This window comes from Salvelinus alpinus, chromosome 21, assembly GCF_045679555.1.
Source record: "Salvelinus alpinus chromosome 21, SLU_Salpinus.1, whole genome shotgun sequence".
NCBI classification, from domain to species: Eukaryota; Metazoa; Chordata; class Actinopteri; order Salmoniformes; family Salmonidae; genus Salvelinus; species Salvelinus alpinus.
In genome coordinates this window covers 17,120,229-17,140,052 of record NC_092106.1, presented here as the reverse complement: position 1 = coordinate 17,140,052, position 19,824 = coordinate 17,120,229, and the positions used below count along the sequence as shown (strand labels likewise).

General features: G+C 45.2%; 1 protein-coding gene, 4 non-coding genes and 3 pseudogenes across 5 annotated transcripts; 7 read left to right on the top strand and 1 right to left on the bottom strand.

The window, feature by feature from the left end:
* The window catches only part of LOC139547929 (pannexin-1-like), a 12,754-nt pseudogene extending 11,451 nt beyond the window's left edge, over positions 1-1,303 (top strand).
* Positions 613-12,674, bottom strand: LOC139548452 (integrator complex subunit 4-like; annotated as a pseudogene).
* Positions 2,416-5,707, top strand: LOC139547931 (mth938 domain-containing protein-like; annotated as a pseudogene).
* Positions 12,673-19,824, top strand: LOC139547930 (small ribosomal subunit protein uS3-like). Its single transcript, XM_071357130.1, has 7 exons — positions 12,673-12,791; positions 13,287-13,417; positions 16,502-16,595; positions 17,423-17,517; positions 18,117-18,304; positions 18,840-19,043; positions 19,750-19,824. The coding sequence occupies exons 1-6, from the start codon at positions 12,762-12,764 to the stop codon at positions 19,037-19,039; spliced, it is 738 nt and encodes a 245-aa protein (XP_071213231.1). The 5' UTR covers positions 12,673-12,761; the 3' UTR covers positions 19,040-19,043; positions 19,750-19,824.
* On the top strand, positions 16,921-17,066 carry LOC139548656 (small nucleolar RNA SNORD15). The gene has a single exon (XR_011669745.1). It is a non-coding gene; the product is annotated as a small nucleolar RNA SNORD15 (small nucleolar RNA).
* On the top strand, positions 17,796-17,942 carry LOC139548655 (small nucleolar RNA SNORD15). The gene has a single exon (XR_011669744.1). It is a non-coding gene; the product is annotated as a small nucleolar RNA SNORD15 (small nucleolar RNA).
* On the top strand, positions 18,517-18,664 carry LOC139548657 (small nucleolar RNA SNORD15). Its single transcript, XR_011669746.1, has one exon. It is a non-coding gene; the product is annotated as a small nucleolar RNA SNORD15 (small nucleolar RNA).
* On the top strand, positions 19,344-19,490 carry LOC139548654 (small nucleolar RNA SNORD15). The gene has a single exon (XR_011669743.1). It is a non-coding gene; the product is annotated as a small nucleolar RNA SNORD15 (small nucleolar RNA).

Genomic DNA, 19,824 nt, shown 5'->3' with positions numbered 1-19,824 from the left:
GTCAGGGAAAGAAATGACAGGGAGTAGAGGAAGGCAGGGGAGAGGAAGCTAATTTGAATTATATGAAATTACAAACTATTCTACAAATAAAACAAATATCGGAATTTAAATTTGTAATGTTCTATTTGACCCACAGAATTTTCTGCTCTCTTGCCAGGCAACAGTGGAATGGAAGGCGGAGTGACGAGGGGGCGGTCCGACAGCGAATGATCTGATCGTTGTCATGAAGGAACAGCCCCAGTGGGTTGTGGGACACTAGGAACCAGAGCGGTTCTAAGACCCAGACACTCAACAAGCCATTATCTAAACAACTCAGACTAAGGATTAGCAGAGATGTCTTGATGTCAATGGGACAATTAACTAGCGCCAGTGGTACTAGCCAACAATGCCATGAAGTCGCTTTGATGTGATCGGGGATTTGAATCGGACAAGCAGTTTCTGGGTATCTTCCTATATTCAAAGCCATACTGCCCAAGGTGTATTTGTGTGTGGTGGTGGCATACTGTCTGCAGAAGGGTCGATCTATAAACTATGGTACCACTGAGAATTTCCTACACAGGACAACTTGATACAGCTGTTGATAATACATTGATAATATTCTGGCTTTAAAAAAAATGTAATTACATGAAGAAATAAGGGGAGATCGTGGCTATATTCAATACAATTCACAAGTTGATGTGGGGTTGCTGAGGAGTTTACCTGTCTAATAAAGCCCTTTTTTGGGGGAAAACTCTGATTGGCTGGGCCTGACCCATGGCTGCACCCCAGCCCAGTCATGTGAAATCCATAGATTAGGGCCTAATCAATTTCAATTTACTAATTTCCTTATAAGAACTGTAACTCAGTAAAATCTTTGAAATTGTTGCGTTTATATTTTTGTTCAGTACATATTAGGCCCTATATGTACAATTGGAGGTCCCTTGAAAATTACAATTAATCGCTTGAAAAAGTCCCTGAAAGTCCTTGAATTTGACTTGCCACTGTCTTTATGAACCCTGCTTAAAGGATGTATAGTCCAATGTTGTTGTATAGGTGGAGTTATGGGCCAATTTGCATATATTTACTTTTATTACTCTAAATACATGTGGAACTGCATGAAAATCATTTTTATTTTAGTTTCAAACCATTTTGATATTTTGATCCAAATGTCACACATTGGCCCCATTATTTATATAAAGACCCAGAACTGTTATTTTTATAACAGTTATTTTTAGTCCAGAAATAGGCTTTCTGGGCCCGGAAGCCAGATTGTGATGCATATGTTAATGTGGATAAACAAAATTAAATATTTGTTATTATCAAATGCATTTGCAACATCATTATTCCCATTTGGACAGGTTACACATTGGCTGACAGTGACAACAGGAGGAATGGGAACCTAAAGACAGTATAATAGCCTTTTAGAAAACGGGAGGGACTCACACACAACATAAAAGTCCATGTAGAAAAAAAGTGTATACAATAAATGGTTATTGGATGAACTCGGGACAAACAGCTCTTACTTCAAACGTTGAGTTAATACATTTATCCATTAACCAGTCCACATTTAACATTGTTCTCGCTACCATATTTGGAAGCCCAATGCCGGGGAGTGGGAGAAGATGGATTTTGGCCGACATTCTGCAAATGTTCTCATCGATGAAACATTTGATGTCAATACGGTTTTATGAACAGAGTGGACTAAGGTTTGTAAACTTTACCCTTTGAAAAAAGTTTTTAAAAATCGCGTTTAGAAGAAGTGCAAATGCTTATTGAGTTATTGCACACGCGCACTTCATAGAGTAGGCGTTCCCTAACGGAAATATGCAGATGATGCTATGATGCCAATAGGATCTCGCAAGCTCGTGCTTGGCTCTGCCCCCCCCCTCCTTGCTTGTTCTGCCCACTATGGCTCATTTGTTCCCATTGGAAACGACATGCTTTGGTTAAGGAATAAAACTCTTTAGTCAGGTTGGGAGGGAACGAACTAGTAAGGAAAAGTAGCACGACTGACGGACATAAAATTAATACCAACAGAAACATGTAGTAAATGATAAAGTGACATTTGAGCGATACGTTCGTCTATTTGTTAGGGTTTTTAAACTTGTTTTCGTGTACTTGCTAGAGTTCACCAGTTTGTTTACATGGTCACGTGGACAGAAATACGATCTAATAGTTCATACGGATTCAACCATATTCCTTGCAGCATTGCTCTCAAGTTGACAACCCCTCTGAAAGACACACCAACACACCGATTGGAGAGCTTTGAGCAGGGCAGCCCCTGATGAGCAATGGATAGTACCCTCCGGTTCCTGGCTATTCCCCAGCAGATGTTTCTGTTGGGATTCAAAACCGGCAAGCCTCCTGTTGCTAGGGCACCTTTTAGATTAAAAACGCAGCATTTGTTGCCTGCAGCAGCCGAGACACACATGCCCTATGTCGTCACCAGAGATCGCTTCCCTTCCCTGGAGACACATGAAGGTGAAGGGCTGCTCCTCTTCCTATAAGGACTATAAGGTGTGGCCCGGGGGAAGCCGCGCCTGGGACTGGAGAGACAGACGGACGTAAGTTATGATGATAATAGGACGGATAGCACATAGATATGGGCATGGGCTGCACCTTATATGATGATAATGTCACTCACTTTGTGTGTAGCATCACCCTGGAGTGCAGCCTGCAAATCTGGAGGAGGTACTTCAGAAGGGGGTGGAGACGCTGGTCATCGGCCAGGGCATGAGTGAGGTACTGCAGGTATGTCCCTAGGCCTGGACCCATACACACAGACTTTCCCTAGCCATACACATTTACCCCAAATATTGTTTATTATATTGACAAGATATTAGAATGATGAAAATAAATATCCTCAAAGATGGAAGGTAGGTGGGAGGAGGTGAGATCAGGTGGGACTATTCTAACCAATGAGAGGGCAGATACGTGTGAACAATAGGCCATAGAGATATATAGAGGACTCATCTTTGTATCTGTGCCAGTATAGCATCTGACAGCAATAGACATAGCCTCAATGGCAATCTCCTTTATAAAGTAGTACAATATGTTTCTTCATTGGCAGATTTTTTCCCAACTCATAAGAATCCCCACCCAGTTGACTACTTTAACATGTTGGAAGCCTTCAAATGGCAATGTCCATGCTAAAATAGATTATATCCATGATGAGTCCTCTATATATCTCTATGACAACAGGCACAACTACGGATATAGTAGTTTTTGGGTAAGTTGCCGATATGCCACAGGCGTCCACTTATCACTGCATTCGTAACAACCTAAACATTACAAAAATTCCTTACAATTAAATAAGCCTCACGTAGCAAATTAGCAATTCAATTTTTTCTTGACCAAATTCAAAACTCATTGACCTCCATACAACAATTCCTCACTTATTGGGCTTATTTGGACGACTGTACGTACATACCCCAACCAGAAGCCATGGATTACAGGCAACATAAGCACTGAGCTAAAGGCAAGAGCTGCCGCTTTCAAGGAGCGGGACTCTAATCCGGAAGCTTATAAGAAATCCCGCTATGCCCTCCGACGGACCATCAAACAGGCAAAGCATCAATACAGGACTAAGATCGAATCATACTACACCGGCTCCAACGCTAGTCGGATGTGGTAGGGCTTGCAAACTATTACAGACTACAAAAGGGAAGCACAGCCGAGAGCTGCCCATTGAAACAAGCCTACCAGACGAGCTAAATAACTTCTAGGCAAGTAACACTGAAACATGCATGAGAGCACCAGCTGTTCCGGACAACTGTGTGATCGCGCTCTCCGCAGCCGATGTGAGTAAGACCTTTACACAGGTCAGGGGTGTGTCTATATGGTCAACATTCACAAGGCCGCAGGGCCAGATGGATTACCAGGACCTGTACTCTGAGCATGCGCTGACCAACTGGCAAGTGTCTTCACTGACATTTTCAACCTCTCCCTGTCTGTAATACCAACATGTTTCAAGCAGACCACCATAGTCCCTGTGCCCAAGAACACTAAAGTAACCTGCCTAAATGACTACCGACCCGTAGCACTCACGTTGGTAGCCATGAAATGCTTTGAAAAGGCTGGTCATGGCTCACATCACCACCATTATCCCAGAAACCCTAGACCCACTCCAATTTGCTTATCGCACCAACAGATCCACAGATGATGCAATCTCTATTGCACTCCACACTGCCCTTTCACACCTGGACAAAAGGAACACCTATGTGAGAATGCTATTCATTGACTACAGCTCAGCGTTCAACACCATAGTGCCCTCAAAGCTCATCACTAAGCTAAGGACCCTGGGACTAAACACCTCACTCTGCAACTGGATCCTGATTGCATGGCCAGGCACGAGTCCAACACCATCATTAAGTTTGCCAATGACAACAGTGGTAGGCCGGATCACCAACAATGATGAGACAGCCTATAGGGAGGAGGTCAGAGACCTGACCTTGTGGTGCAAGGACAACAACCTCTCCCTCAACGTGATCAAGACAAAGGAGATGATTGTGGACTACAGGAAAAGAAGGACGAGCACACTCCCATTCTTATCGACGGGGCTGTAGTGGAGCAGGTGGAGAGCTTCAAGTTCCTTGGTGTCCACATCACCAGAAATCTAACATGGTCCAAGCACACCAAGACAGTCATGAAGAGGGCACAACAAAAACTATTCCCCCTCAGGAGACTGAAAAGATTTTGCATGGGTCCTCAGATCCTCCAAAGGTTTTACAGCTGCACCATCGAGAGCATCCTGACGGGTTGAATCACTGCCTGGTATGGCAACTGCTCGGCCTCCGACCGCGGTACATCACCGGGGTCAAGCTTCCTGCCATCCAGGACCTCTATACCTGGCGGTGTCAGAGGAAGGCCCTAAAAATTGTCAGACTCCAGCCACCCTAGTTATAGACTGTTCTCTCTGCTACCGCACGGCAAGCGGTACCGGAGTGCCAAGTCTAGGTCCAAGAGGCTTCTAAATAGCTTCTAACCCCAAGCCATAAGACTCCTGAACAGCTAGTCAAATGGCAACCCAGACTATTTGAATTGCCCTTCCCCCACCCTCTTCTACGCTGCTGCTACTCTCTGTTATTATCTATGCATAGTCACTTTAATAACTCTACCTACATGTGCATATTACCTCAATTACCTCGACACCAGTGCCCCCGCACCGGTACCCCATGTATATAGCCCCGCTATTGTTATTTGCTGCTGCTCTTTTTAATTATTTGTTATTCTTCTCTCTTACTTTTTGGGTGGGGGGGGGGGGGAATTTTCTTAAAACCGCATTGTTGGTTAAGGGCTTGTAAGCATTTCACTGTAAGGTGTAACCTGTTGTATTCGGCGAATGTGACAATTGTTTTTATTTGATTTAACTTTCAAAATACAGAAATCATCCCCGCAGCAAAATATGATACAAATTGCATGATTTATCTATTTGGAAAGTTACGTATCTTGAAAAAATTTTTTTCTTGTCAGCAATCAAGTTGAGACTATGTCAACAATGGACTAATGAAACAAAAACAAAATGATAGCGTTCGGGTGGAATTTGTCTTTTAAAGTCAGCTGCAATGTTGAACATGCTCTCTTTAAAAGGTCCCTTCCTCAACTGTGGACTTTGTGACAGAGAGGAGTGGAACTGAGGGTGCTGCAGACCGTGAAGGCCGTCACAGAATACAACAACCTGGTTGGCCAGGGAGCCAAGGTGGGTGGCGTCTTCCACTCTACCTTCTGATGAAATCATGCCACATACCATCTGGTTTCATTTATTGTCATTCAAAAAAAGTTTGTCCTTAACTATAGCAACTAGGAATAGCAACACACAGATCAGACAGGTGACCTCAGTGATACTCTGGCTTAGTCTCGGGCGGAATTCCAAATGGCACCCTATTCCCTTTACAGTGGTCAAAACTAGTGCACTATATAGGGAATAGGGACCTATTTGGGACGAATTCTCATTCTAGTTGAGCATAAAGGCCAGTCAGCTAGTCAGCCAGCCACTAACAAATATATTGTTTTGTAAAAATTAACACAGTAAGGAAGGACTAGCTTTGAGGTCTGCACCAATGGCTGAGGAGAAGCAGGTCAGGGGTGGGAGAGCGAGAAGACAACAGACAAGATAGAAAAGACTAGAGGATAGGGAAAGCGAGATGGATGTTTAAAGAGGTGTGTTTGGTGTCAGCGGCGGGCAGGTTTGGGCATGATGAAGACCTTGACAGGTTTGCTGAAGGGAATGGTTCCCTCAGTGGCACCCTCTGCTGGCTGGAGGCCTTCAATGCTGCTGTAGCTTTACACTGTCTTACAGAGACGAGATGAGCTGTAGGCCAGCAGCAGCCTCACCTCGATCTGACACGCCTCTGAGAGAAAGACAGAGAGAAAGGGGCCGGGGTGAGTTTGTGTCCTCACCGGTCCATGCGGAGTGAGACAGGTAGAATGTGTGTGGGTGTGCCCCCACTAGTCCATGTGCTGTGAGACAGGTAGTGTGTGTCCTCACCAGTCCATGCGCAGTGAGACAAGTAGACCTGTGTGATGTGGCAGTGTGGTCCAGGACTCCTGAAGTCTCCAGGTTTAGGCTGAATCACATGAGACTCGCCGTCTGGATACAGGACCTGGAGAGAGACCGTGTGTGTGTAAAAGACAAAGCAAACTATTACAACTGGGACCAACACTTCATCCATGAGCAGGAGAGAGGAGATGGCACAGCTTATATACCGCTAGGGTCCTGAACAAAGGCTCCATTCTGATTCTCTACCCTTCACCCAGAAATGTGCATGTATGTCCACCTTATGCATCTACATTGGATTGGTGCAAGCATGGGAGTTAACACCATATTCCAGTTAATTCCTTTTAAATCCATGAGGGTGAGTGTATGAGTGCACATTTTTGGAGAAGTTTGGAGAATCGGAACACAGCCAAGGGTTGTGTACCAGAGACCTTATAACAGGGTGTGTACCTGTACTTTGACAGTGTTGTGGGGGTCTTGTACGTGCTCCAGCGTAGCGTCAATGTCTAGCGCCACCACCAGGCCAGAGGTGAAATGCAGCGGGTTGTCAGGCTCTCCTGTCGGCTCGATGATGGCCGCTGATGCACGCTGGACCTGCCAACCAATACAAACCACACCTGGGTCAAATACCTGTGTGTGTGTGTGTGTGTGTGTGTGTGTGTGTGTGTGTGTGTGTGTGTGTGTGTGTGTGTGTGTGTGTGTGTGTGTGTGTGTGTGTGTGTGTGTGTGTGTGTGTGTGTGTGTTCTGTGTGTGTGTGTGTTCTGTGTACCTGTTTAGGTAATTGAAGGTTTAAGAAGCCACTCTGTCTCAGTGTGGTCTGAAGAATCTTGACCAGTTCTCCAGGCTTGCAGGCAGACAGCCTGGGACTCACGTCCAACAGCTTCCCCACAAAACTTTCCTGGAGGTGGGGCAGCTCCACCACAAAACTTTCCTGGAGGTGGGGCAGCTCCACCACAAACATCTTGGAGGCATAGAGGTTAGGATTCATCAGAATACCAAAAGAAAATGGTGTGCTTTCTGCAAGGTCAATGTTGCCACCATGTGGCGATAAATTAAAACAACAATTCAGTTGCCCAATTAAACACAAATGCATCAGTTTCTGCTTATTTTCTTTTATAGGACAAATGTTCTGTCTTTTTTGTTTTCAACGATATCAAACATTTATGAAATAAAATAGATTAAATGATTGGTAGATTAAATGATAGTTAAAATAAATAGATAATATACCTCTGAAAGGATTCTACCTCCTGAAGGAATTTCTCACAGACACTGATGAGAGTTTCAACTGAGCAGTAGTTGGCAGCGGAGGTAGGTGGCAGAAAAGTCAGCAGCCCCTGCCAGCTCTGTCTGTAGCTTCCCCAGTCTCTGTAGGTCTCTGAGACACACACACACAAAATAGTCAGAGTACAGTATCTAGCTGGTCTTCTCTCAGGGTGATGTTAGTAGAGATCTGTCTGAGGACGTGGATGTACTGCAGCCTGACTGCCTCAATCTCATCATTAAACATGTCAACCAGGAAGTCCAGGCACTTCTCAGCCAAGCTGGCAGATGATTGGGCGAGAGCAGAGTGCCTCCACAACAGCAATACGCACCTCTACAGATAACACACAGGCACATTATCATTTACACACACACACTCTCCCTCTCACAGCCTTTACAGGGGAGAAAAATAAATAACACACCACACACAGAGGCATCCCCCAAACACAAATACTGACACACACACACACCCTTGCCGGTACACACGCACTTACCGACACACACGCACTTACCGTACATCTCGTCCTCCAGTCCGTGAACAAAGGCTCCGCAGGCCTCCCGAGGCGATCAGGTTGACAGCTGAGGTGTCCATCTTCTCCTTGGAAGCATCATCAGCCCATTTCCTCCCCGAGGAGAACTCACCAGACGCATAGAGCTCCTTGGCCCGCTCATGAGCAGTACGTTTCCTCTGAGATATAGATAACACACACGTACATATATATTATAAACGCAGCAAAAAAAGAAACGTCCTCTCACTGTCAACTGCATTTATTTTCAGAAAACATAACATGTGTAAATATTTGAATGAACATAACAAGATTCAACAACTGAACAAGTTCCACAGACATGTGATTAACAGAAATTGAATAATGTGTCCCTGAACAAAGGGGGGGGGGGTCAAAATATCAAAAGTAAGTCAGTATCTGGTGTGGCCACCAGCTGCATTATGTACTGCAGTGCATCTCCTCCTCATGGACTGCACCCGATTTGCCAGTTCTTGCTGTGGGATGTTACCCCACTCTTCCACCAAGGCACCTGCAAGTTCCCGGACATGTCTGGGGGGGGATTGGCCCTAGCCCTCACCCGCCGATCCAACAGGTCCCAGACGTGCTCAATGGGATTGAGATCCGGGCTCTTCGCTGGCCATGGCAGAACACTGACATTCCTGTCTTGCAGGAAATCACGCACAGAATGAGCAGCATGGCTGGTGGCATTGTCATGCTGGAGGGTCATGTCAGGATGAGCCTGCAGGAAGGGTACCACATGAGGGAGGATGTCTTCCCTGTAATGCACAGCGTTGAGATTGCTTGCAATGACAACAAGCTCAGTCCGATGATGCTGTGACACACCGCCCCAGACACTCCACCTCCAAATTGATCCCGCTCCAGAGTACAGGCCTCGCTGTAACGCTCATTCCTTCGACGATAACCGCGAATCCGACCATCACCCCTGGTGAGACAAAACCGCGACTCATCAGTGAAGAGCACTTTTTGCCAGTCCTGTCTGGTCCAGCGACAGTGGGTTTGTGCCCATAGGCGACGTTGTTGCCGGTGATGTCTGGTGAGGACCTGCCTTACAACAGGCCTACAAACCCTCAGTCCAGCCTCTCTCGGCCTATTGCGGACAGTCTGAGAACTGATGGAGGGATTGTGCATTCCTGGTGTAACTCGGGCAGTTGTTGTTGCCATCCTGTACCTGTCACGCAGGTGTGATGTTCGGATGTACCGATCCTGTATCGCAGGATACGATCCTGTATCCTGCGAGGACAATCAGCTGTCCGTACTGTCTCCCTGTAGCGCTGTCTTAGGCTTCTCACAGTATGGACATGGCAATTTATTGCCCTGGCCACATCTGCAGTCCTCATGCCTCCTTGCAGCATGCCTAAGGCACGTTCACACAGATGAGCAGGGACCCTGGGCATCTTTCTAGAAAGGCCTCTTTAGTGTCCTAAGTTTTCATAACTGTGACCTTAATTGCCTACAGTCTGTGAGCTGTTAGTGTCTTAACAACCGTTCCACAGGTGCATGTTCATTAATTGTTTATGGCTCATTGAACAAGCATGGGAAACAGTGTTTAAACCCTCTACAATGAAGATCTGTGAAGTTATTTGGATTTTTACGAATTATCTTTGAAAGAAAGGGTCCTGAAAAAGGGACATTTACATACACATACAGAAATAAAAGCTGAAATAAATCATTCTCTCAACTATTATTCTGACATTTCACATTCTTAAAATAAAGTGGTGATCCTAACTGACCGAAGACAGGGGATTTTTACTCGGATTAAATGTCAGGAATTGTGAAAAACGGAGTTTAAATGTATTTGGCTAAGGTGTATATAAACTTCTGACTTCAACTGTATGTATATTGGGACGTAACAGGAGCAAGTGAGGTCATACCATGGCTTTGATGGCCGCCGTGCGCACCCTGGGGTACTGGTCGGAAGAGTAGTCACTGATGACGCTCTGCGTGTCTCTCACACACACTCCGCCAGACACCCCTGGAAGGGAGAGTGGAAAGTAGTCACTGATAACACACTACTGCTGCACATCCCACACACATCTCTCACAGACATGGACATGGTGATGTGACGAGGGGACTAGGCTGGTTAAATTAAGTATAAACATGTTATGTAGTGAATATTTTTTATTGTAGTTGACTCAACTACCCTGGTTAACGCAAATAGAAATACACACCTGGAGCACCGCCCCTAATCACAGCTGGAACCAATCCCTGTCCGTCTTTATTTAGGGGCGTGTCCACATTTCCCAGGCAACTCAGGAGTTGCATGCATTTATTCCTCACGCCGAAATATGTGTCTGACAGGTGCTGAGAGAGAGGAGGATGAGCAAGAGGGATGAGAGAGATCGATGAGCGAGAGAGGGATGAGCGAGATCGATGAGCAAGGGGGACGAGTGGGGGGGATGAGCGAGATCGATGAGCAAGGGGGACGAGTGAGAGAGGGATGAAAAAGAGGTATGAGAGAGATTCAACTTGCAGACCACATCTGTGTTTTATCTTGCAGGCCACCTCTATGAGTCTGTGTCTAACAGTAGGGCTTTCTGGGAGCTGAGTGCCGATGACCAACAGAGTGTCCAGCAGCTGATCCAGGACCTGGTGGAACTCTGGACACACACACACACACAGAGAGAAGAAAACACAGAGACATGGACTAGGTCAGAGAAGATATGGGATAGAGTGTTACGATGTACGAAGTGTGTGTATCAGAGTGTAACTTACTCTCTGTGTTGAATGTGTTGAGGGTGTCATCTAGGATACTCTCAGGGCTGAAGTTCTGGGTCTTACTAAGCAGGCCGATCAGAGAGGCAATCTTCAGCCGGACCGAGTTATCCTGCTCCTACAGAGACATACATACATACACACACACACGTACAAGTTATCACTCTCCTACAGGAAGACAGGAGCAAGGTGAGGGAAAGAAGGGACGGAAGAAGGAGAGGGAGAAAGGATAAAAGTAGGAGGGGAGAAAGAAGGGACCATGGAAGGAGGGGAGAGGATAGCTGCTCTTAGCAACGCGGGCCTATTTCCATACACTAGCGTTGCTTTCAATTGTATTGGGTTGCACAAAAACAGTTTGCGGGAAGCCAGAAGTTAAATACAATTCCATTTCTACTTACTGTGCCGGTGGGCAGGAAGGTTGGTCATTATGACAGGGGGAATTTGACAAAATATCTAAAAGATTGTATTATTAAACAGACTTTCCAAACGTGGGTCTGTTGTAGACCCACTTCTAATCTGCATATCTCATGTCAAAATAAAAGTCCCCCATAAATTATTCCTTTTTGGTCCATATATGGCGCATGTGCAATACTTTTATTTTGGCATAAGGTAAGCAGAGAGTACGTTGGCACAGTACGTTGACATCATATTTTATTGAACTTCTGGCTTTCCGCTGACTGTTTTTGTGCAACCCAATACAACTGAAAGCAACGCTAGTGTATGTAAATACACCCGCATTGCTAAGAGCAGCTAGGGATAGGAGGGCTGCTTTACTTTGTAATAGTGTTCCAGGAGGAAGAGAAGGGAGAGAGATGAAGGATAGATAGAAAGAGAAGAGAAAGGACGGAAGGATGAAAGGATTAAAGCCAGGACACCATACCTTGTAGTAGTGTTCCAGCAGTATGCGCACCACCCCCTCTGCCTCCATGGAGCTGCGGGCAAAGTGCAGCAGGTACTGCAAGGCATCAGTGGGGTTGGAGGCCTTACACAGGTCAATGTGCAGCGCTGCAGACTTACTTGGTTTGGTCAGACGGAGCTTCTTGGCTGGAGCCTCCTCTTGGGGAAGCTGTTGATCAACAGAGACAATGGATTACCTTTTCTTTTTAATTTTCTGATATGAGATGATACGGATCTGGATAGATAAACGGCATATCTAAAGCTGTAGGGATCGAACTATAGCTAGGATCTAGACAAAGCTAGCCCGGATCAGTTTGTGCTCCTCCACTATATTCCTGTCCTTTGCATGATCATAACAGAAACAGACTGCCACTCAGGCTAGAACAAGATTGCAATTGGACACCAGCCAGCATAACTAGCTACCACTGGCCATTTGCTCAGATCCCTGTGACCCAGCTTTTCTATGAGGCCAATATAATATCTATATCTAGCTAAAGTTAATAAAAGAGGATGCATGATGTTATCAACAACTCGGTGTTGTTACTGTTAGCTAGCTACGAAACACTCAGACGCAGTCTAACGTTAGCTAGCTGGCTTGCTATTATTGAAAGAACAAAGTTGGTTAAAGGTGAATGTTTAGTTTTTTTACGTAATCATGATCTACCAACCTGGACAACTTTTGAGAATTTTTCGCAAACTCGCTTTTTGAGATGTGCTGCCATTTCCAACGAAGTTAACGTTCGTTGTTTAGCTAACGGTAGCTACCAGTATTTTTTTTTTTTAAGCGCCCAACACATCGTCATCAAGTGTCGACGGAACACGCAATTCTGGGTATAAATATACTTCCGGTTCCTTAACAATTTCTTTCCTGTCAGCGGCCTCCAGCAAGATGGCTGTGCAAATCTCAAAGAAGAGGAAGGTCAGTTCACATTTCGTCCCAAAATGCTCTTTATAGCGGATGCATTTGTAGCAAATTCGGATGCCATGTGTTAGCAGTATGAATACAGAGTTGGTTGTAGTATTGTTCGGCGTCCTCGTCCCCTAGTCTAAAGAGGATTACCACAGATGCTAGTTACCGGTACAGGAATCCTCACTCCGCTAGTGAACGTGTCACGGGTTGCCTTTTATACCGTACTAGTGAGTAAACATAACCATAATAGCACCATTAAAATAATTTAGTTGCAACTCTGATTCTCGAAGTGATGTCTGTAGATTAGTGGTCAGTGTCTAGTTGGCTAATGTTAAAGTCACACAGGTGGAAGGATACTTTATTTTAACTTTGGCCCTAACGTCAACGTTACAGTTCACCAGCTCTGTAGCTTGCTGGCCAATGATGCTACCTACAGTAGCACGTTCACTAGTGGCTATGTAACTACAAGCATGTTCCCTACAACCTTGTGTTATCCTTCGTTAGTTTGTCGCGGACGGAATCTTCAAAGCCGAGCTGAACGAGTTCCTGACGCGCGAGCTTGCAGAGGATGGGTATTCCGGTGTGGAGGTGCGTGTGACCCCAACCAGGACCGAGATCATAATCCTGGCCACAAGGTAACGTTACTGGTATGTTAGCTAGTGGTGTTATTCCGGCTTTAAAAGGTTTATTGTTGGTAGTATAATGAATTGTGTAAGGGGTAGGATTGGGCGGTATCCAGATTTTTATACCGTGCCATGCCGGGATATACTGTATTACCGGTAGTGCACACAAGGGGGCAATTTTCCCCAAACGTAACCCGAAAGTATGTCACATAATGATAACAAAATGCTAACAAGTACTAAGGAATACAGTTGATTTCAAAATCAAATCAAATTGTATTAGTCACATGCGCCGAATACAACAGGTGTAGACCTTACAGTGAAATGCTTATGAGCCAACAATGCAGTAATAAAAATATGGATAAGAATAAGAAATAAAAGTAAGAGGTAATTAAAGAGCAGCAGTAAAATAACAATAGTTGGACAATATACAGGGGGTACCGGTACAGAGTCAATGTGAGGTGGCACATTGATGATAACAACAGTAGGAGCGGTGTGGGGGGCAATGCTAATAGTCTGGGTAGCCATTTGATTAGGTGTTCAGGAGTCTTATGGATTGGAGATAGAAGCTGTTTAGAAGCCTATGACAATTTTTAGGGCCTTCCTCTGACACTCTGGTATAGAGGTCCTGGATGGCAGGAAGCTTGGCCCCAGTGATGTACTGGGCTGTTCGCACCACCCTCTGTAGTGCCTTGCGGACAAAGTCCAAGCAGTTGTCATACCAGGCAGTGATGCAACCAGTCAGGATGCTCTGTATGGTGCAGCTGTAGAACCGTTTGAGGATCTGAGGACCCTTGCTAAATCTTTTGTCTCCTGGGGGGGAGTAAGTTTTGTTGTGCCCTCTTCCCGACTGTCTTGTTGTGCTTGGACCATGTTTGTTGGTGATGTAGACGCCAATGAACTTGACACTCTCAATCTGCACCACTGCAGACCTGTCGATGAGAATGGGGGCGTGCTCGCCCCTCTTTTACCCGTAGTCCACAATCATCTCCAATTTTCTTGATCATGTTGAGGAAGAGATTGTTGTCCTGGCACCACACGGCCAGGTCTCTGACCTCCTCCCTATAGACTGTCTCTTTGTTGTTGGTGATCAGTGTTGTCATCAGAAAACTTAATGATAGTGTTGGAGTTGTGCCTGGTCTTACAGTCATGAGTGAACAGGGAGTACAGGATGGGATGTGTTGTTACCTACCCTTACCACCTGGGGGTGGCCCGCCAGGAAGTCCAGGATCTGCTTGCAGAGGGAGGTGTTTAGGCCCAGGGTCCTTAGCTTATTGATGAGCTTTGAGGGCACTATTGTGTTGGGCGCTGAGCTGTAGTCAGTAAATGGCATTCTCACATAGGTGTTCCTTTTGTCCAGGTGGGAAATGGCAGTGTGGAGTGCAATATAGATTGCATTATCTGTGGATCTGTTGGGGTGGTACGCAAATTGGAGTAGGTCTAGGGTTTCTGGGATAATGGTGTTAATGTGAGCCATGACCTGCCTTTCAAAGCACTTCATGGCTACAGATGTGAGTGCTATGGGTCGGTAGTCATTTAGGCAGGTTACCTTAGTGTTCTTGGGCAGAGGGACTATGGTGGTTTGCTTGAAACATGGTGGTATTAGACTCGGACAGGGAAAGGTTGAAAATGTCAGTGAAGACACTTGCTAGTTGGTCAGCGCATGCTCGCAGTACACGTCCTGGTAATCTATCTGGCTCTGCGGCCTTGTGAATGTTGACCATATAGACACACTACATGTCTTTTAATAAAATCAACTATCTACTGAGCTTGTCTGATGCTTTAAGCATGCTGTTTGATTAAATAATTAAGATACGCATTACTCGGGGGAGCCAGAGATCATGATGGCCTGACCAGAAAACCCTGTTCCCGACCATCCTCCTGCTGCCGGCCTTCGCAGATTCTGCCACGAGTTACGATTTTTGTGAAACAGTTTCATTTAGTTTATTATAGTCTTTGTGTCTCAAAATCATTATCATATGGTTAATCAAAGTTCTATCTAATTGAAAATAATCCAAATCTAAAATTAACTTCTATTGCCAACTATGTAAAAATAGCCTACATAAAGCCTACAAATAAAAACATTGCAGCCTGCTGGTAGAAAATATCCTGATTTTTAAAAACAAATGCCCTATAAATCACATTGGCTAGTCATGGCATTTCTGCAACGAACTTGAAACATTGTATCAACTGTGTTCACCAGAAGGTGCTAGTGGACAGACACAGCTGTAGGCCATTTGTGAAAGGAATAAGAAGTAATCCAGTGGAAACGTCATAAAATACCGGATCAGAGCTTTACATTTTTCCCTTTCATGACGAGTGGTTATCAAAAGGGAGAGACCTGTAAATATTTTCTAATGCTTTGAGAATGACAATAGTTCCTCAATGGATTTGAAAAACAGATTTAGTTTAAATGGTGTTTTGAGTTGAAGAGAACATTACTTTGAGAAGCTCCACAGCTCATTAGTGGTGGTGAGTTAAGACAATCCGAAATACTATCAGACATTCGCAGATGGGCACATTTATGGCCTACATTTACACACAGGTCAGGTAGCCCAGGCCTACTTCTATATGTGTAATCATGTGTGCGTCCTTACTCGACATTGACAGTAGCGCTTCAAACAAAATAGAGAGAACGATAAACAAATAATAATAATTGAATGCATTAACAAAAATCACCATAACCAAACATTCTGGAGTGAGATGTTTGTTGTGCATCTTAGCCACACTCCCCTTCTTGGACAGTGGTATTTTATTCCACTGAGACGGGTGCAAATCGGACTGTCTCGTGTGCAACTGCTCAACACAAAAAATGTTGTTTAGATGGCGAGTTAGAGATATGGTGGGTTAGGGTTGGCGAAAGTGGGCTGCTTTAGAAAGGGCCATTTTGCCAAAGTGTGTTCATCATAATGAGAACACTGACGCCTTCCAGCTACTGTCCTGCATCATTCAAACTAAACTGCGGTGACTAACTCCAAAATATATATTATCAGATTTTTAAATATTAAAAACCTGTTAAATATGGCTGGACCTTTCAGGAAAACAAGATGGCTGATAACTGATTGCATACAAAGTAATAATGGATTATTGTTGTTTCAGGACCCAGAATGTTCTGGGAGAGAAGGGCCGTCGCATCCGGGAGCTGACCGCTGTTGTTCAGAAGAGGTTTGGCTTCCCTGAAGGCAACGTGGAGGTAAATGCACACTACTGACATGCATCCACTGGACACACTACAGCTGTTTACGTGTAAACATTAGACATACTCCCTAACCCCAACATCAAGGAGCTGACAACTGTGGTTCAGAAGAGGTTTGGCTTCTGATGGCAGTGTGGAGGAGAGAGGAATATGATTGTGTGAAGTTTAAATTAAAACAAGTGTAAATTCCACATTGGGGATGATTTTAAATGTGTTAATCAACTTACAACAACCAACCTCAAGTGTGTGTCTGAAGGTAGTCTATCACTGGAGAAGCTCTAGCTTTGCCTTTGCACCAGACTGTTAACCAGGAACCGCTTTCCTTCAGTGATGATACGATGACGAGTCGGAATGGACACGGTTTGTCTCTGGGGTCGCTGAGTCAGGGTCACGTTCTGTGTCTGTGTTCAGTTCCCCAGAGCAGCGTGTCTCTTCAGTTGAAGACATCGAGGCATTTGTCTGAGAAGGACTCAATCCAGTATAGGAAATGTGTGGATTGATGTTTTCTTGTTAAGGAGTAAGGTGGCTAGTTGGGTAAGAAGAAGGTAGTCAGCGACGTATGAAGTAGTTGGCGTTCTACATACTATTTCCACCACAATTTTAAGAATGTGAATCGTGAGGCTACACTTCTCTGCTGTGGTGGTCCCGCGGCTATCACACTGCAGCAGCCGCACCAAGCTTTAAGCTGTGTAGCCTCTCCCACTCTCTGTATGTGTAGAAGGTTAACCTCCCCACCCACTCTCTGTATGTGTAGAAGGTTAACCCCTCCCCCCACTCTCTGTATGTGTAGAAGGTTAACCCCTCCCCCCACTCTCTCGCTCTAGCTGTATGCTGAGAAGGTTGCAACACGTGGTCTGTGTGCCATTGCTCAGGCTGAGTCCCTGCGCTACAAGTTGCTGGGAGGACTGGCTGTACGTAGGTAAGCCGAACACTGGCCTGTGAACACTAACATGTTGCACCTAGACACTGCTTCATGGTCAGTTATGCATTAACCTGTAATGGAGCAGGTTTCACTCTGTAATGGTACAGGTTAGGATTTGGGAAGGTAAGCAGGTTCTAGATCTGTTATCTTGAGCAGCCCCTGGTTAGCTTAGCATGCTAACATGAGTGTTTCTAGGAATCCATTGAGCAGAACATACCCCTGCTGTTACAGTCCACTTTCTTGAACTTTCTCATGATATAAAGTAGAATGTTTCCCTTCGGTGATGATACGATGACGAGTCGGAATGGGACAGTTCGTCTCTGGGGTCGCTGAGTCAGGGTCACGTTCTGTGTCTCTGGGTTCAGTTCCCCAGTGCAGCGTGTCTTTTCAGTTGAAGACATCGAGGCATTTGTCTGAGAAGGGCCAGCAAAATTGCTCATAATGTCAGATGTGATCTCATAGTTGACATGAGTATTAAAACAATTTTCTTTCTCATTTACACCCTCCCCTCCTTTCATCCTCTCGCTCTCCCCCACCCGCTGTCTTTTCTTCACCTTCTTCTCCATCCCTTTCCTCTCCTTCTATCCCTCTTCCAGGGCTTGCTATGGTGTGCTGAGGTTCATCATGGAGAGTGGCTCTAAGGGTTGTGAAGTGGTAGTTTCTGGGAAACTGAGGGGTCAGAGGGCCAAGTCAATGAAATTTGTTGACGGCCTGATGATCCACAGTGGAGACCCAGTCAACTACTACGTAGACACTGCTGTACGCCACGTCCTGCTCCGACAGGGTGAGTACCAAATCAACCCCTAGACACTACTACCCCTAAACAGTGAGTCCCAAGTCAACCCCTATATCCTACCTCTAGACAATACTACTAATGGTTAGACGGCGAATACCAAATCAACCCCTATACTCTACCCCTAGATTATTCTGCTCTGTCAAGGTGAGTCATCAACAGTATAATTTTTGGTCTGTTGCTTTTAAAGATGAAATGTTTTCCTTCAGTGATGATACGATGACGAGTCGGAACAGACACAGGTTGTCTCTGCGGTCACTGGGTCAGGGACACGTTCTGTGTCTCTGGGTTCAGTTCCCCAGAGCAGCGTGTCTCTTCAATTGAAGACATCGAGGCATTTGTCTGAGAAGGGCCAGGAATGACATAAGTCGAGTTATATTATGATCATCCTCTTTCTTGCTACACTACACACAGGCTAACCCTCATACTCTATTCTATATGCTTCACGGTTCTGCGTATACTCTGTTCTACGTACGCAGAATGATAACTGTTGGGTAGAGGGCACTGATGTGTTTTTGTCTGTCAGGTGTGCTGGGCATCAAGGTGAAGATCATGTTACCATGGGACCCGAGTGGTAAGATCGGCCCCAAGAAGCCTCTGCCAGACCATGTGAGCATTGTGGAGCCCAAAGACGAGACTATCCCCTCCACCCCTGTGTCTGAGCAGAAGGGGGCCAAGCCAGAGGCCCCAGCAGCCATGCCACCGACTCCTGTACCCACCGCATAGACAGGTACTATACCCTAACACTAACCCAGCCACCGCATAGTAGAAATGTACTGTAAATCAGTCTCAACTGGTTTTGCCTCAGGAACCAAATTTAACCAGATTGACTCAAAATTTGCATTGTGGGGGCACACCACAAATGAAATCTGAGAGATCATTTTTAAATTTAGATTGATAATGTATTAATTGTGGAGGAGGCTTGTGGTAGTGAAAGGACCCCCCATGATTGTCTTATTTTAAAATGCTCCACCAAAGCGTCCATCTCAGGGTGGGATACACTAGTTTGTTTAGTTTAGTTTACGCTTCCCTTCTGTGATGATACGATGACGAGTCGGAATGGGACACTGCCTGTCTGGGGTCACTGGGTCAGCGTCACGTTCTGTGTCTCTGGGTTCAGTTCCCCAGAGCAGCGTGTCTCTTCAGTTGAAGACATCGAGGCATTTGTCTGAGAAGGGCTTCCTGACTTTATCAAATATGTGTGTCTCAAATGGCACCACATTCCCTTAATTTTGCACTACCTTTGACCAGGACCCATAGGGCTCTGTTCAAAAGCAGTACAGTGTATACTGGTGGCGGAATTGACCTTGAGGATGTTTCTAGACTGTTGCGCTTTTAGCTAAGCTATTGTATGTTGTGTATAATTCACAAGCTGTGATTCTGGTAGGGTTAGGGATGGTGTCCTAATGTCGGATATTCTGGCTTTTCTTCTCCAGGTGTCAAACATTTGTTCAGATGGAAGCAGGACCCTGAATTTTCTGTCTGTACAAAAATAAAACCTGGAAAATACA

Coding starts and splice junctions, on each gene's coding strand:
- LOC139547930 (XM_071357130.1), top strand. CDS start 12,762: ATGGCTGTGCAAATCTCAAAGAAGAGGAAG. Junction 13,418..16,501: donor ATCATAATCCTGGCCACAAG/GTAACGTTACTG, acceptor TTGTTGTTTCAG/GACCCAGAATGTTCTGGGAG. Junction 17,518..18,116: donor GGAGGACTGGCTGTACGTAG/GTAAGCCGAACA, acceptor TCCCTCTTCCAG/GGCTTGCTATGGTGTGCTGA.